This window comes from Nicotiana tomentosiformis, chromosome 5, assembly GCF_000390325.3.
Source record: "Nicotiana tomentosiformis chromosome 5, ASM39032v3, whole genome shotgun sequence".
NCBI classification, from domain to species: Eukaryota; Viridiplantae; Streptophyta; class Magnoliopsida; order Solanales; family Solanaceae; genus Nicotiana; species Nicotiana tomentosiformis.
Genome location: NC_090816.1, coordinates 46,005,360 through 46,021,590, shown reverse-complemented (window position 1 = coordinate 46,021,590; position 16,231 = coordinate 46,005,360). Strand labels below are relative to the sequence as shown.

Below are 16,231 nucleotides of genomic sequence, written 5' to 3'. Positions count from 1 at the left end.
AAGGATCAAGTAGGACTTTCATTGGGTGTAATGTAGGCTGCGGGATGATTAGGATACATTTAGATACAATAGTGACTATGTCACGACCCAAAATTCGACTAGTCATGATAGCACCTAATCCAACCCGCTAGGTAAACCAATCAACCACTAACCAATTCCAATAACAATTAATAAAGCAATTAAGTAAAGAAATATCTGAATCTAATATATTTCCCAAGAACTGGTAGTACAAATCACGAGCTTCTAAGAATAGAGTTTACAAAGCGGAAATAAAATAAATATATCGTATGTTTGAAAAGTACATAAACAGAGTTTTATAGATCTAAGGCTATCATGAACAAGAGGCAGCTACAACCGGAACACAGGTACATCTTCAAATCCAGCTCCCATCGAACACAACAACATCTGCACGCAAGGTGCAGAAGTGTAGTATGAGTATAACCGACCCCATGTACTCAATAAGTAATAAATCTAACCTTAGGTTGAAAGTAGTAACGATCTTGTACCAAGGTCGGGTCCACCACCAGTTACCAACAACAGTTCATAACAACGTAAAACAAATAATATAAGAAGCAACTCAGAGATAAGATGCTCAGCAAAATCATGAATTCCGAAAATAGTTGTGCCTTTCAAGTACATCAGTGAAAACCCAAATCGTTTACCGAAGTTGCCAAAAATATGAATAAGTTTGAAAAATAATAATTTTCCCAAAAATCCTTTCAATAATAATAAATGAGATGTTTTATTTTCTTTCCAGATAACCAGTGTAAAACAAATGCATTATTATGCCCATCTGTCAACATGTGTGAGAAATCATGAATGATGTAATACCGTACAACATGAGAAAAATACATCTCGATACATATATGTCATATGTGCATGTCAATGCAATGTATCTCAGAGATGAACTCATGTACTCACGCTCTCAGAGTACTCAATCTCACTTTCTCACACATTCTACTCATCATGCTCATTCACTCGGTCTTGTATATGGCCAATCCGGCCCAGGGAAGATCCATCCCAGAATATACACATCAACTGATCATCAGTCACTCAGTACCGAGTAGGGCTAATCCAGCCCGTGGAGAAGATCCATCTCCAGGTATATAATACTTCGGACAAGGTCCATGTCCAGGGAAGATCCATCCCTCAATAATAACAACCGCGCTCACTGGGGGTATGCAGACTCCGGAGGGGCTCCTTCAACCCAAGCACTATAAACTGCACTGACAACTCACGTGCCACACGGACAACTCACGTGCTATAATATCAACATCTGAAATCGCATGGACAACTCACGTGCTATAGTGATAACATCCTCACAAACAGGCCCCAGCGATTCACCGGCGACTGCCTCCCATGGCTAATTTGGCCGGCGACCAGCCTCCAACGGGGGTTGGTTTGCCTTCTAATCCCATTCCCCAACTAGTAATCAACATTACAGCCGCTAATCCACCCCTAGATTTCTCAAAAATCCTTAAACCTACCTCATTAAATACCCTCATGCACGTAAACCCTACTACAAATAATCCTCATTCTATTTCGATCAAACCAGTCACGTTATTACATGGGCAGCCTTTAGTTAATTTTACAGAAGATGAGGTCTATCGTATGAATATCACTAAAGGTCTTCAATATGTTGTTGTTGGGAAATTTTCTTATGGATGGCCTGAACTTCAAGAAATGCGTAGAATTATTCCTCTATAATGTGGTGTTAAGGGTGAGTTCAATGTAGGTTTTCTTAGAGACAGTCATGTTTTAATTCGTTTAACTTTGTTGAGGATTTCATTAACTTGGCATCAAAGGGAGCTTATTATTTGAAGGTGAAGGATGGGTATGAATAACAGATGCGACCATTAATTTATGATTCCAAATTCAAAGTTAATAAAGAAACTTCGATGGCATTGGCTATGATTTCTTTTCCAAATATGTTACAAATATTTTTTGTAAAGGAATGCTTATTCTCATTGGATTCTGTTGTAGGCAAACCTTTATATCTAGTTATGGCTGCCATAAACAAGACTAGACCTAGTTGTGCAAGAGTAAAGGTCTTGATTGATTTGCTAGCTGACCTACCTAAGAAAGTTCGCATGGACATTGAGAATGAAGTTACAAGTGAAATAAGAACTGAATGGGTTAAAATTCAGTATGATTACATTCCCAAATACTGTAAGGAGTTTAGGTTACAAAGGCATAATGATGAGGAGTGTAGAAGATTGCATCCTTAGTTAATAGAGGAAACGATCAAAGGGAATCAGGTGGAGCAGGAGACTGTAGGGAACAATATGCCTCCATTAAGGATCCTCACCAGTGGTAAAGTAGTGGGCAATCCAGTTGAAGAGTAGAAGGAGGTAGATGATAATAGAGTGAAGGTTTTGAACAATGATAATGGTGCTCAAAACATTACTGGAAAAAGGAAATAGTTCCAGCTGACAAGGGAGCAACTACACAAATTCAAACTGCTTATCAGTTTGCAATTTTAGAGGTAGCTGGTGGAGAAAAAGAAACTGACAAGCATTTAGCCTTGGTAGAGGAGGATACCGTCCATCGCAACCCTAATCCTAATCCTACGAGTGCTAGGAAAAATTTAAATCCAATTGCGCCTGTGTTTAAACCCACTTCTACTGGGAATGGGGCATCTAAAGAAGGAGTTAAATGCAAGTATTAATGGTAAGGACAAGGAGAAGGAAGTTGCAAAAGAAAGGGAGTCTACTGCTCAATGGGTAAATCGAGCCTTTGGTGCAAATAATAATACTACCAATGAAGGCAATGCTACAAGTATTAATAAGGATCTACAATGTGATGACCTAGATAGATTTGTCACCACAAACTAGTTTTGCCAGGAAGTCCCTTCTCAAACACAAGAAACTGGTAACGTGCAGCTGGGCAAATTATAGAGTGATCAAGTAGAGGAATTTTCAGAAGAAGAATTCAAGATGAAGACGATTAGGAACAAGTAGAAGATGATGATCAATCAGTGGACAATGATGCTAGGGTTGATGTTGATGAGGATGATGATCAAGGAATGCAAAATTATGTTACAAAAGCTAATGAGGCGTTACATGAGACTGTTAGAGGGGATGATATTATCAACAAACATGTAATGCATGAAGGAAGTTCAAAGAAGAAGGAAAGAGCAACCAAAGCTAATGAAACAGTAGAGATACCTAACCCTAACCCTAGCCCGGTAGGTGAAATCCTAGCTACAGTGAACTCTAATATCACTGTTAAAGCTAAGGGTGCAATTTGAGATGGGAAGACATTACCAGTGGTGTCCAGTTCCCCCAGGAATCAACCTCTGAAGGTGGACAAAGAAAATTTTAATAAATTGGTGATTCCTAAGCCTATGCCAAATCAAATTATGCATCAAAATGTAGCACTGGAAGATGAGGATCAACAAGAAAGAGGAGGCAAAGATCTTGATAGAGAGTCTACTGCTCAGAATTTTATGAATGCTGCAAGGCAAAGTGATTTATCTCCAAGACAAATTGACAAAGTTAAATCAGTGGGTAGGGGGAGGAAGAAGCAACAAAAGGAGAACTCTAATGTGACGGGCATTGGAGTACAAACAAGAAGGCCCCCTACTAAATCCAGTAATTAGTCATGAATGCTATTATCTGGAATATAAGGTCAGTCGATACTAAGAAATCTTTTGAAAGGCTTGTCACAATGCATAGACAATATGAATTCAATTTTATTGCGGTTGATAGAGCCAATGCAAAATGCAAACAAATTGGAAGAATATAGAAGGAAGCTGGGAATGCATCATGCTTTTGTTAATGTTTCCAACAAAGCATGGTTATTTTTGGAGGAAGATTATGAGATTGAAGTGTTATTTGACATGGAGCAACAACTTACACTTAGGCTATTTAATCCTCACTCAAAAGGATTTTATAATCACTCTTGTGTATGCCAGATATGATGCAATTGAGAGAATTAAATTGTGGGACTCAATATATGCACTAGCTCAAGATATGACCCTTCCATGGCTTGTTGAAGGAGATTTCAATGTTATAGTTGATGATGACGAGAAGTTTGGGGGGCTACCAATATCTATGAATGAAATTGAAGACTTTAAACATTGAATTAACACTTGTAAATTGGGTTTCAAGGGTAGTATTTACACATGATGGAATGGTAGAACTGATGATGATTGTATTTTCAAGAGGTTGGATAGGTGTTTAGCTAATATGGAGTTCCAACAAATGCTGCCTAGATTGGAGATCACACACTTATCCAAAATAGGCCCAGATCACTGTCCTATAATCATTTCTTGTGATCCTAGTTTAGCACCTATCAAGAAGTCCTTCAATTTTTGAAATTCTGGATTAAACATGATACTTTCTTGATGTTGTCAAAGAAAACTAGCGGGCGGATTTCAGTGGCAACCCATTTATAGTGTTTAATTACAAGATGAAGAAGTTGAAGAAAGATTTATCATTGTGGAGCAAAGACACTTATGGTAACATTTTCCAGAAAGTTGCTAGCTTGGGGGAGCTAGTTATAGTACATGAAACACAATTTGAGTTGAATCCAATACCACACAATAGAGAGAGGTTATTGAAGGTGCAAGCTGACTTCATTCGATATCTTCACTTGGATGAGGAATTCTGGAAGCAGAAGGCTGGAATGAATTGGTTCAATAATGGTGATAGGAATACTAAGTTTTTCCATGCTAAAGTTAATGGAAGAAGAAAGATGTTGCAACTAAGAAGAATTCAAAATAGTGGAGGGCAGTGGCTTGAAAACAATGATCAAATGGCTGAGGAAGCAGTGAATTGTTTCCATGCACAATTCCACGAAGATAGAGTTCTTACAACTTTTGGCATTCTTGATCATGTTCCTAGCATGGTGGAAAGAGGACACAATGAAGAGCTCATCAAGCAGCCAACAAAAGAGGAGGTTAAGAAGGTTGTATTTGGGCTTAATAGGGAGAGTGCTGGAGGTCTGGATGGTTTAAATGGGTGTTTCTTTCAAGCTTGTTGGGATATCATTGGGGATGATGTATTTGACATGGTTAGAGCTTTCTTTAATGGTCAAGAACTACCTAAGTTTGTGACTTATACAAACTTAGTCTTACTGCCAAAGAAGAAGGAAGTCACAACATTTTCAGACATGAGGCCAATAAGTTTAAGCAACATCAACAAAGTGTTTTCAAGGGTTAAACACGAGAAGATGGTTGATCTACTTCCTCTTTTAATCTCGGATGAACAGACTAGATTTGTAAAGGGAGAAGCATTGTGGAGAATGTTTTGCTTACTCAAGAGATCATCATTGATATAAGATCGAGAAGTAATGCAGGACCTAATGTGGTGATCAAACTTGATATGACAAAAGCATATGATAGGCTTTCTTGGCTTTTTTTTGACAAAGGTTTTGAGGAAAATAGGATTCTGTGAGAGGTTCATTGGCTTTATCTATGAAATTATGTCTAATAATTGGTATTATGTGCTCCTTTATGGTCAGCTTTATGGATTCTTCAAATCTACTAGAGGTGCTAAGCAAGGAGATCTACTATCTCCTACATTGTTCATTATGACAGTTGGAGCTTTATCTAGGGGTCTTAATGCACTTCACATGAACCTAGAACCTATACTTCTGTGGCTTTGGATTACCTAAATGGAGTCCAAAGATAAATCGCTTGGCTTATGCGAATGATTTTATCATATTCTCCTCCTGATATGCTACATCTTTATAGCTTGTTATGGAGGTTTTATGTGCTTATGAAGTTTCTTTTGGGCAGCTGATCAACAAGGCAAAATCAGCTATCTATATGCACCATTCTACTAGCTTGGAGGTGATTAACAAAGTTCAAAGGGTCACTGGCATAAGCAGTTAAGATTTTCCTTTCACTTATCTTGTCTGCCCCATATTCCATACTGGGAGAAAAATGGACTATTATCAAGGACTCATCAACAAAATTCTTGATAAGTTGCAAGCTTGGAAAGATAAACTATTGTCGATTGGAGGTAGGGCAGTCCTCATATCTCATGTATTACCAAGTATGCCAATTAATCTTTTGTCTTCTGTAAATCCTCCAAAGTATGTTATTGCGAAGCTACATAAGATGTTTGCACAATTCGTTTGGAGTAATGTTGTTGGAGGAAAGAGCAGGCAATAGGCTTCATGGAGCAATTTGTGTCTGCCATTTGAAGAAAGAGGTGTAGGTTTTAGATCATTACATGATGTTTCCAAGGCTATATTTTGTAAGCTTTGGTGAAATTTTTGGACAAAACCTACACTATGGAGTTCATTTATGAGTCAAAAGTATTGTAAAAAATTGAATGTCATGGTGGTTCCTTGGAGAGATGGCTCACATGTGTGGAGAAGAATACTTGAATATAGGGATTTGATTGAGCACCAAATTGTATGGCAACCAAGGATGGGATCATCACTATTTTGGTTTGATAAATGGACAGGATTGGGTGCACTTTATTTTGTTACTCCTCCAGACTTTTATTGTGATGAATCAGTACATAACATATATGATGTAGTTCAGAATGATGCTTGGGATGAAGATAGAATAAGGGAGATACTACCTGAAGATTTAGCAATGCATATTCTGGAAAATGTCAAGCCTCCAATACTTCATGATACCCTCGATAAAGCCACCTGGATTTTGGAGTCTAAGGGTGAGTTTAGTGTCAAGTCTTCTTGGGAATACTTAAGAAGAAGAAAAAGAGATTCTAGCATTGTGTATAAGAACATATGGTTGAAGGGACTTCTTTTCAAGATATCTTTCTTCATGTGGAAAGTTTGGAAGGGTAAAATACCATTGGATGATAAACTTAGAAGGTGGGGTTACTTCATGCCCTCTAGGTGTTGGTGTTGTGTATATCCAGATGAGGAAACATAAGGGCATGTGTTCTTTAAGTCGTATGCAAGTGTGTGGTCTTACTTCTTTTCATTTGCAGTATTATCTTTCGAGGGTCTAAACTCGCACCAAGCAGTGGTGAACTACTGGACAGTCGAGGTGATACCGAGGCTCAAACCAATATTTTAAGCTTTGCCTTGCATAATTATTTGGGAATTATGGAAAAGGAGGAACAATTATAAGAATGGGGACATTGTTACAATTAGTAGGGTCATTTATCAAGTGTCATCTACTATTCAATATCTTGTCAAAGTTAGAAAACCTGGGCTTCAACGTGTGCCACATAGGTGGCCTGATCTTTTGCATATGATGGAGAACTACTCTCCTAAATTGAAGGTTCATAAAGTACTATGGGAGTTTCCTAGTGATGGTTGGGTTAAGGTCAACATTGATGGTGCATCGAGGGAGAACCCTGACTGGAGTGCTATTGGTTTTTGTGTTAGAAATGAGCTTGGAGATGTGATACATGCGTGTGGAAAGGAGATACAGGAGAATACAAATACTGTGGCTAAAGCTTTGGCTATTCTGGAGGCCCTAAGGTATTGTGCACATCATCACTTTACTCACATTTGGTTGCAAACTGATTCTATGATGTTGAAAAATGTTATAGAAGGAAACTGGAAACCACTATGGATGATTGTTGGATATGTGGAGGAATTAATGGAGATCATGAATGTATGTAATACTAGGGTGTCACATATATTTAGGGAAGGGAATAAATTGGCAGATCATCTTGCCAATTATGCACTTGACTATGGTTCTATTGAGTGTGATAGTTTCATGCAATTGGATGTACAAGGAAAATAAATTATGAATAATGACAAACTCCAATGCCCATACTTGAGAATACGAGTTGCGATGAATTAGGAGGTGCGGATGAGGGGTTTACAAAGGTGACTGAAGAGTCTAAGTGAAATCCATATGACCATTATGTTCAAATCCTTTGGGAGGAGAGCATGATGGTGTTATTTACTAACATAGTTTTCTTTTTTGTAAGAAACATTATTGTATCCATGCCCTATCTCTTGACTAACTTTCAATTTGTGGTATTAGCACTTGGCACTCATTCCGTTGGAGGGGAAGCAAAGTTAGGCACAAGCATGGAAGAAATGGATCAAGCTAGTACACTAGGGTTTGGAACTGTCTATTGGATTTGCATGATTCATCATGTCTCTAATGCCAATCACAGCCCTAGTATGCAGCTGAGGATGTGGAGATTTGACAAGGCTGCTAAAGCTCAATGGAAGGACACAACATCTACCCAGTTCCAAGCAACACTACCCAGATTTGCCAACATTCTAGGCAAACTTTATAACAACAAAGGTTGGACCTTAATGGGATATGACCTATGTAGTGTCGAATTAATCCTACAGATCAGAACAAGAAACAATCATAGGAACCTACTCACAAGAAGTGGCATTCCCCTGATAAATCAAACACTACCCAGAAATGCCATTTTAGGTCATGGTTTTGTGGAGGATTTTGCGGTTAGTTTACGTTCATTTGGGAAGAGTTGCCAACCACCAATGCTATATACGATGCTTGAAGATATTGTATATGCTAGGTTTCCAAGGTTACATGTAGGGATCACACGTGCAATTGATATGGAAATGTGCATGTTCAAGTGTAATGCACAATTGCGGACAACTCAAAATGGTGCTGTTGCGCATGGTTTTGCGTTGTTTTTTGTAATGTCATATGCTTGTGAGTACTTTTATATTCAATTGCCTCAATCACAGGCAGGAGGCAAATTGGAGGTCTCTATGTTCAATTGGATAAATTTTATATTTTCATGGCTTAATTCTTTCCTAATTCAAATTATACTATCATTATTGAGTACTAATCTCAATTTTGATAATAGGAGCTATGTAGCCTTCATTACTGATTCGCTTCACTATGTAAGACTTTATGACACTTGTTTTTGTTTTTTTAAAATATATATATATATATATAAACTAGCCTTAGGCACCCTGCCTATTGGATTTGATAAAAGAAACCCTAAACGTGAACCCTAAACCCCAGTGGATTTCCTAGGAGAGGCAAGTCTTGAGAGCTCTCTAGGAGAGGCGATTTTGGCGATCTACTTCAAGGCGACGAGCTTTGCTGCCCTCCCATGGCCTCTCCGACCACTGGCCAGTCTCCTCTTGAGGCTGGTCAGTCGTATCTTCAACCCCCATAGTCCCAAATAACAAATTCCAACCATAATCCAATCCAAAACTATGCTAAATTACTACAACCCTCAACATTAAATGCGCCCATGCAAACCCTAGCCAAAATACCAATCAAACCTATCAAGTTTCTACATAGGGACCCTATAATTAAGTGGAAGAAACAAAAAATTAAACAATCGATCGTGCAATAAGGTTAACAGTTGGCAGTTCTTGGAAAACTTTCTTATGGGAAGCCTGTGATTAATGAACTACGTAAAGTAATTCCCATTCAATATGAACTGAAGGGAGCCTGTTCTATAGGCTTAATTGAATATAATCATGTGTTGATATGAATGTTATTAATGGAAGATTATGTTCATCTTATATGGAAGCTTGTATTCTACTTGAAAGCTCAAGGTAAGATGTGGTAGATGAGGTGCACGAAGTGAAATCCGTGGTGGAAGCCTGAGGAAGAAACACCAATTGCAGTAGCTTGGATCAGTTTTCCAGAATTGCCACCTAATTTCTTTGGTAAGGAGTTTGTCTTTTCGTTGGCAAGTGCAGTTGCTAATCTATTACATATTGATCTTGCAACTCAAAATGGCACTAGACCTAGCTGTGCTAAAGTGAAGGTGGAGGTTAATTTATTATCTATGTTTCCTCAATGAATTAAAATAGTAGAAGAGGAAGACGAGTCTGGGCCTGAGAAGTTTAAGTGGATCAAGAATAAATATGATAATATGCCTAAATATCGCAAGACTTGCAAGAAGTAAGGACACAATGAGCTTGATTGCTGGGTAATTCACCCAGAATTACACAAAATATTTGATGAAGTTGCTGAGAATGGTAATAATGAAAAAGAGTTGGTAGGTATTGCAACTAACACTACAAATATGTTAACTAGTGGAAAAGTGTTGGGAAATCCTATTCCTAATCCGGCAAGGCAAGAGTGGATGTAAAGGAGGAAGAATAGGTATCAAAGAGATAAGAATGGTCACATAATTAACAATGTAAAGGAGAAGGAAGATGGCAAAGTGAAAGGGAAGATCATTGAAGATGCAATAGCAACAAAGAACAAATTTGATGCTTTAGAAGTTGAACAAATTGAGCAACCAACATTGATGATCACTAATGGCAAGGAAGATGGTAATGTCAAGGATAAGGAGAAGCAACAGCTGGACAAAGAATTCAAGAAGACACATGAGAAAAAGCATTTGAGGAATGCCGAAAATTCCAGCTCCAATCCTAAAGAAGTTGGGATTACTGTAGCGGCAAAGGATATAAATACTAATCCTAGTAATACTAGAATTAGGGTGGAGGAAAGCAAGGATCTTGAAAAAGAAAATCCGGTAGGTGCAAGGAGTCCTAATCCTAATGATACTGGGACTAGAGATGTAGTTGCTAAGGAAAGAACGGTGGACTGGGTAAATAGAAGATTTGGTACACCAAAGGAAGCCCTCAATGTTACACTGAATCATTCTTGTCAGGAGGTGCCTTCACAGACTTTTATTGAATCACCTAAATCAACTGGAGAAACTAGAAATGGTATATCTTTATGGAGTGATGAAGTGCAAGATATAGAAGATAATTCTGAGGTAAACAATAGCCTAGCAATCGATGATCATAGGGGCAACACACAGGAGGAACAGGCAGACAAAGTTGATACTACTGCTACAGTAAACCCTAGGTTGCAAAAAACTAGGGTTGAAAATTTGGAGAAGACTAATGATCAGCAACCTATGCAACCAACTGGCGGTCCTAGAGGAACACAAGAACAACCTAGAATCACTAGTGGATTAGCTGTGGAGGCATCTGGCAAGAAGAACCTCAATGGAACAGTAAACCCTAGTGGAACTGTTTAGGTTTTTGACAATTCTAGTGGTGATCCGGTGGAGACTTTGGGTAATGAACAGGCTGGGAATGTTACTATGGAGGTCTTAAAGGATATAGTGAGGGCAAACCACAAACAACTGCTTGAAAGGCTTCTAATCTTAATGGAACAGTAACTTCTAGGCAGGTTGCTACAATGAACCCTAATCTGGGTAATGTATATGAACTTCAATTTAGGATGATGTAGGAGGTTGTGGGTGCTTTGGAGAAGCATGTTAAGGTGATAGAGGAGGCTAGCATGGTGAGCAGATGGCAGGATAAGCAGGCTATTGTCCCAAAGGCAGTTGGAGCTATAGAGTCAATGCCAGTGGCCTATGCATCAGGCACTGATCAGGTTATGCAACCGTATCTCAATGTTCCATTGAAGAAACCTATTCAAACATTACATGATCTAGTGACACACAATTGGTATGGAACTTACTATCTAATAATTGATATTCAGTGTTGGTGAATCGACAGTCTTCAAGTTTTTTCAAGTCTACAAGGGGAGTCAAGCGAGGAGATCCATTGTCTCCTACCTTATTTATTTTGTCAGCTGAGGTGCTATCTAGGTCTTTGAACAAGCTGTTTGAAGACAAGTCATTTGTTGTATTTGATATGCCCAAGTGGTCTGATCCTTTGAACCACTTGGCATATCTTGATGATACCAATATATTTGCTTCAGATCACCCTAATTCTTTGAGCAACATCATGGCAGTTCTTGGTAGATATGAGTAGGTATCAGGTCAGTTGATTAACAAAGCCAAAAGCTCTTACTATATGCATGCCAATGTTGCACAAGTATTATTTCAGACAGTTAGTGATATTACAGGTTTTGCTAGAGGAGAGTTTGCTTTCACATACTTAGGGTGCCCTGTCTTCTACACTAGAAGAAGGAAGGACTGCTATGATGATCTTGTCAAGAAGGTGAAGGCTAGGCTACATTCTTGGAAAGGAAAACTGCTATCATTTGGAGAAAAGGCAACACTCATCACCGGTGTGTTGCAAAGCATGCCAGTGCATCTCTTATCGGTTCTTGACCCTCCTGACAATATACTTGAGCACTTACATAAGATCTTTGCACGTTTATTTTGGATCACCAAGGAAGAAGGTAGGAGTAGGCATTGGTCTTCCTGGCAGAACTTATGTCTTCCTAAAGAAGAAGGAGGTCTAGGCTTCATATCATTACATGATGTATCAAGGGCTCTATTTGCTAAACTTTGGTGGAGATTTAGGACTACTAAATCTTTGTAGTCTAACTTCATATGGAATAAGTATTGCAAAAAGGAACTGCCTATAGTAGTGCAATTTAGAGAAGGCTCTCATGTGTGGAGGCAGATGTTGAATACTAGGGAAGAAGTGGAACATGAAATTTTTGTGGGAAATAAAGAGTGGAACAAAAAACATATGGCATAAAAACTGGAGTAGATTAGGAGCACTTTATCATGTTTTGCCTCTAGATTTTCCCATTGATGAGAATTTGCATGAGGTGATAGAATTGAGACAAGGAGGAGCATGAAATGAGTAGTTTCTTGATCAAAGCTTTCCTGATGATATTACTGAGCATATTAAACACAATTTCCATTATAAAGGCAGTGAGGAATACTGGGACAGGCCATACTGGATGCCAACTTCATCAGATAAGTTCATAGTTAGTAGTGCCTGGCAGATTCTTAGACATAGTGCAAATCCTAATCCAAAGTTCAAACACATGTGGATTAAGGGTTTGCCATTCAAAATCTCATTCTTCTTATGGATATTATGGAGGCATAAGTTGTCTACAGATGATTTATGGAAAAGACAAGGATACATACATGTCTCAAGATATTGGTGTTGTCAACATCCACGGGAGGAGACATTTGATCACATTTTCTTGACTACTCCTACTGCATCAAAGGTGTGGAAGATATTCTTTGGGGATGCAGGGATTAATGTGCCATTAGTACAAGTGAAACAAGTGATAAGGGCATGGTGGAATACTAAGTATTATCCAAAGTTGAGGCCTTTGTTTCAGGCAGCTCCAACTATCATCACATGGGAGTTAAGGAAGAAAAGGAACACGAGCAGGAATATAGGAACAATTTCTACTAATAGAGTCATTCATAAAGTAAACAAAACTTTGCATTACTTGGCAAGGTTTAGGTATCCATGGTTATCTCATATACTTGTGATGTGGCCTGACATGATCAAATTCTTTGAAGGATACAAACCCATTCTGATCACTAAAAAAGTCACTTGGCAGGCTTCTTATGAAGGGTGGTATAAGTGTAACACTTACGGTGCTTCAAAAGGGAATCCTGGACCTAGTTCACTTGGCTTTTGTGGTAGAAATGATGCAGGAGACTTGGTGTATGCAAGGGCAGTGGACTTAGGGGTAACTACCAATATTGTAGCTGAGGCAAAGGCTATTGTACAAGGGTTGGAATACTGTATTGAACATGACCTTCATCCTCTCATATTAGAGACTAATTCTTTGGTATTGAAGAAGGTTATTGAAGGGGAATGGGATCCACATTGATGTATAGTGACAGAAGTACAGAAGATTAAGAAGATGATGAATCATTTTAATATGATGTTTCAACATGTGTTTAGAGAGGGCAACATTGTCGCAAACTTTTTAGCTAATATTGTTTTCTCTTTTACATGTACAACTCAATTTTATTCCTTCTCTGAACTGCCTAGTGCAGGGAGGAGATTAATCAAATTTGACAAGTCACAAACTCTTAATCTTAGGGTTAGGATTGCTAAAAGAAAAGCTCCTGACTGATGAGTATGTTAGGTTTGTTAATACATGTTCTTGCTTGTTATCTTGTTATGCTTATATTCTGTATATTATTAGAGTGTTTTCCAGTAGTATTAGTATGTTATCATGCTCATTCTGGTGGTGTTCTAATGGTATATGGAGGTTTTTATACAAGCAGGCAATGGATAGTTCATCATATAAGGGCACAACATGTCCTAATGTCTAGCTTTAGGTCATTATATTGGTTACTGGATATGTATTAGCTACATGTTATACACTAAGTTGGTTCATAGTTTTGTACTATATCAGTGGTGTCTGAAGCTCCAAAGTTGGGATCCAATGTTTTCACAAGGTTTGTTATCTGCTATTGTGCATATGTGTACTGTTCTGACATTAGCTAGTGGTATTGGCATGCTTTCATGCCCAGTCTGGAGATGTCATGGCAGGGCATATTGGTTTATTGAAATGCAGAAATGGTACCTATATATAGACTGCTGCTGGCAGCTCATGCTGCAACCTACATGTATCTCTTGGCCTATTCTGCAGACATTCATAGATACAGGAAAGAGAAGACTGCGGTTCAGAGTATGGATGCTCATCCTCATTGCATATGCATACTGCTTGAATTCATGGTTAGCCCCAGAAGTTGATAGTATTGCTTGGATATTCACATTTGCCTTGTAATTTGGAATGCAAATCTTATTGCCTGGTGAGAGCTTTAGAGCTGCTATATTGAGGTTTTGCCCTTGGCTTGTGGATACACACACCATAATATGTTGGGAGTTGTCTATGATATCACTTGTAATAGTTAGCATTTATAGTTTTCTTAGCTTTAGCTTAGCATCTTTTAGGTTTGGTGTTGGACAAATTGTAAAATTTTGATCCTTGGTTTTGGATTATTATTTATATATTAGCCACTAGGCAGCTAGCCTAGTGGTATATTTGCTAAAAAAACTTGAACCCAAAGTTGCACTAGGATTAGGAACTTAATGTTACTATTAATCACTCATGTCATGAGATTCCATCGCAAACATATGATGATTCAAAGGAGAATGGTGCAAATAATGAGGTAAGTTCTGGTAGAGCTTTATGGAGTGATGAAGTAGAGAAGATGTAATACAAATACAAAATTTAGTCCCAGGAGCAAGGAGAAAAGAGGCAACATGTATGACCAACATGCAACTACTTTGAGCCTTAATGCTACAGTAAACCCTAATGTATCACAAACTAGGGTTGAAGTTTATGAAGGGGCTAGCACACTACTAGCTAAACTATCACTTGGAGTTGGTAAAGGGTCACATAAAGAGGCTAGTTTCAATGGCAGATCAGTAGTTGAGTCTTCAGAGAAGAAGGCCAATGGAACAGTAAACCCTAGTGGTACTGTCTAGTTGATGGCCAAAGTTGGAGGTGATCCGATGGAGCTTTCAGGTGGAGTTCAAGTTGGGGATTTTCAGGTTGAGGTACTAGATAATACAGTGAATTCACCTCATCAAACAACTGCAGGTAAGGTATCAAAAGGCAATGGAATAGTAACTTATGTGTTTCCTGCTATAGTGAACCCTAGTTTGTGTGATGTCTACAATCTTCAGTTCAAGGCAATACAAGAGGCAATGAGTGTTAGGGAATTGAATGTTGAGGTGTTAAAGGAGGCTACAATGAAGACACATGATCAAATTGAACTTGCTACTAAGGCATGTACGTTTGAAACTGGGCAAAGTAACAATCCAATTCAAATTGTTGCTCCTACCGTTGATGATCCTGGAATCTTAGCTAGGAAAACTTTTGGTGTTACAAGTGGCACATTGGCTAAAGGCATTCTTATTAACAATAGGGGTCAAAAGGAATTGGGAATGATAGCCAAAAATCATGAACCAAATCTATTGGCCCTCTAGGTGGTTGATGATGATAAGGGTGAGCAGGAAGACCTAGGAGAGGATATTGAGGAAGAATCAACGGATGCTAATTTTCAACAAGCAGCTAGGGATGGTGACATATCTCCCAGGCGTGTTGATAAGAACATATCAGCTGGAAAACATAAAGCAAAAGGAAAAGACTGTACCGGTAAGGGCACAACCAAAGAGAAGTGGGATCTCTATGTACAAATAATATTATGGATAATGCTTTAGTTTGGAATGTGAGGTCTATTAACACACAAAAAGATTTCCAAAGGTTGATTAAACTTCACAAAAAGTATAATTTTTATTTGATTAGATTAATGGAGCCTTGGCAAGATATTAACAAGCTTGAAGAGTATAGAAGAAAGTTAGGGATCCATTCTGCTTATGCAAATTTGAATGGCAAGATTTGGGATTTTGTTGATGAAGATATTGATGTGTATATTATTATGGATATGGAGCAACAAATGACTCTTAAGTTGTTTCATAGAAGCCTGGGCAAGGAACTAACTATTACACTTGTATATGCTAAATGTAATGCAGTTGAGAGAATTGAACTGTGGGATTTTATGTACCATTTAAATTCAGACATGGAATCTCCTTGTCTTGTAGGAGGTGATTTCAATGTCATCTTATCGGAGGAAGAGGAGTATGGTGGCCTTCCAGTCTACCTAAGTAAAGTTGAAGACTTTGCTCATTA

At 38.3% G+C, this 16,231-nt stretch overlaps 1 protein-coding gene across 1 annotated transcript; it reads left to right on the top strand.

The window, feature by feature from the left end:
* The first annotated feature begins 11,673 nt into the window (after nucleotides 1-11,673).
* Nucleotides 11,674-13,411, top strand: LOC138892278 (uncharacterized). Its single transcript, XM_070175983.1, has 2 exons — nucleotides 11,674-12,004; nucleotides 12,486-13,411. Exons 1-2 carry the CDS (start codon nucleotides 11,674-11,676, stop codon nucleotides 13,409-13,411), a joined length of 1,257 nt encoding a protein of 418 aa, XP_070032084.1.
* The last annotated feature ends 2,820 nt before the right edge of the window (nucleotides 13,412-16,231 follow it).

Bases quoted from the DNA above. Each gene is read 5' to 3' on its own strand.
- LOC138892278 (XM_070175983.1), top strand. From the start codon at position 11,674: ATGCATGCCAATGTTGCACAAGTATTATTTCAGACAGTTAGTGATATT. The intron at 12,005-12,485 runs GTAGGAGTAGGC...TCCATTATAAAG, and splicing joins TTGGATCACCAAGGAAGAAG to GCAGTGAGGAATACTGGGAC.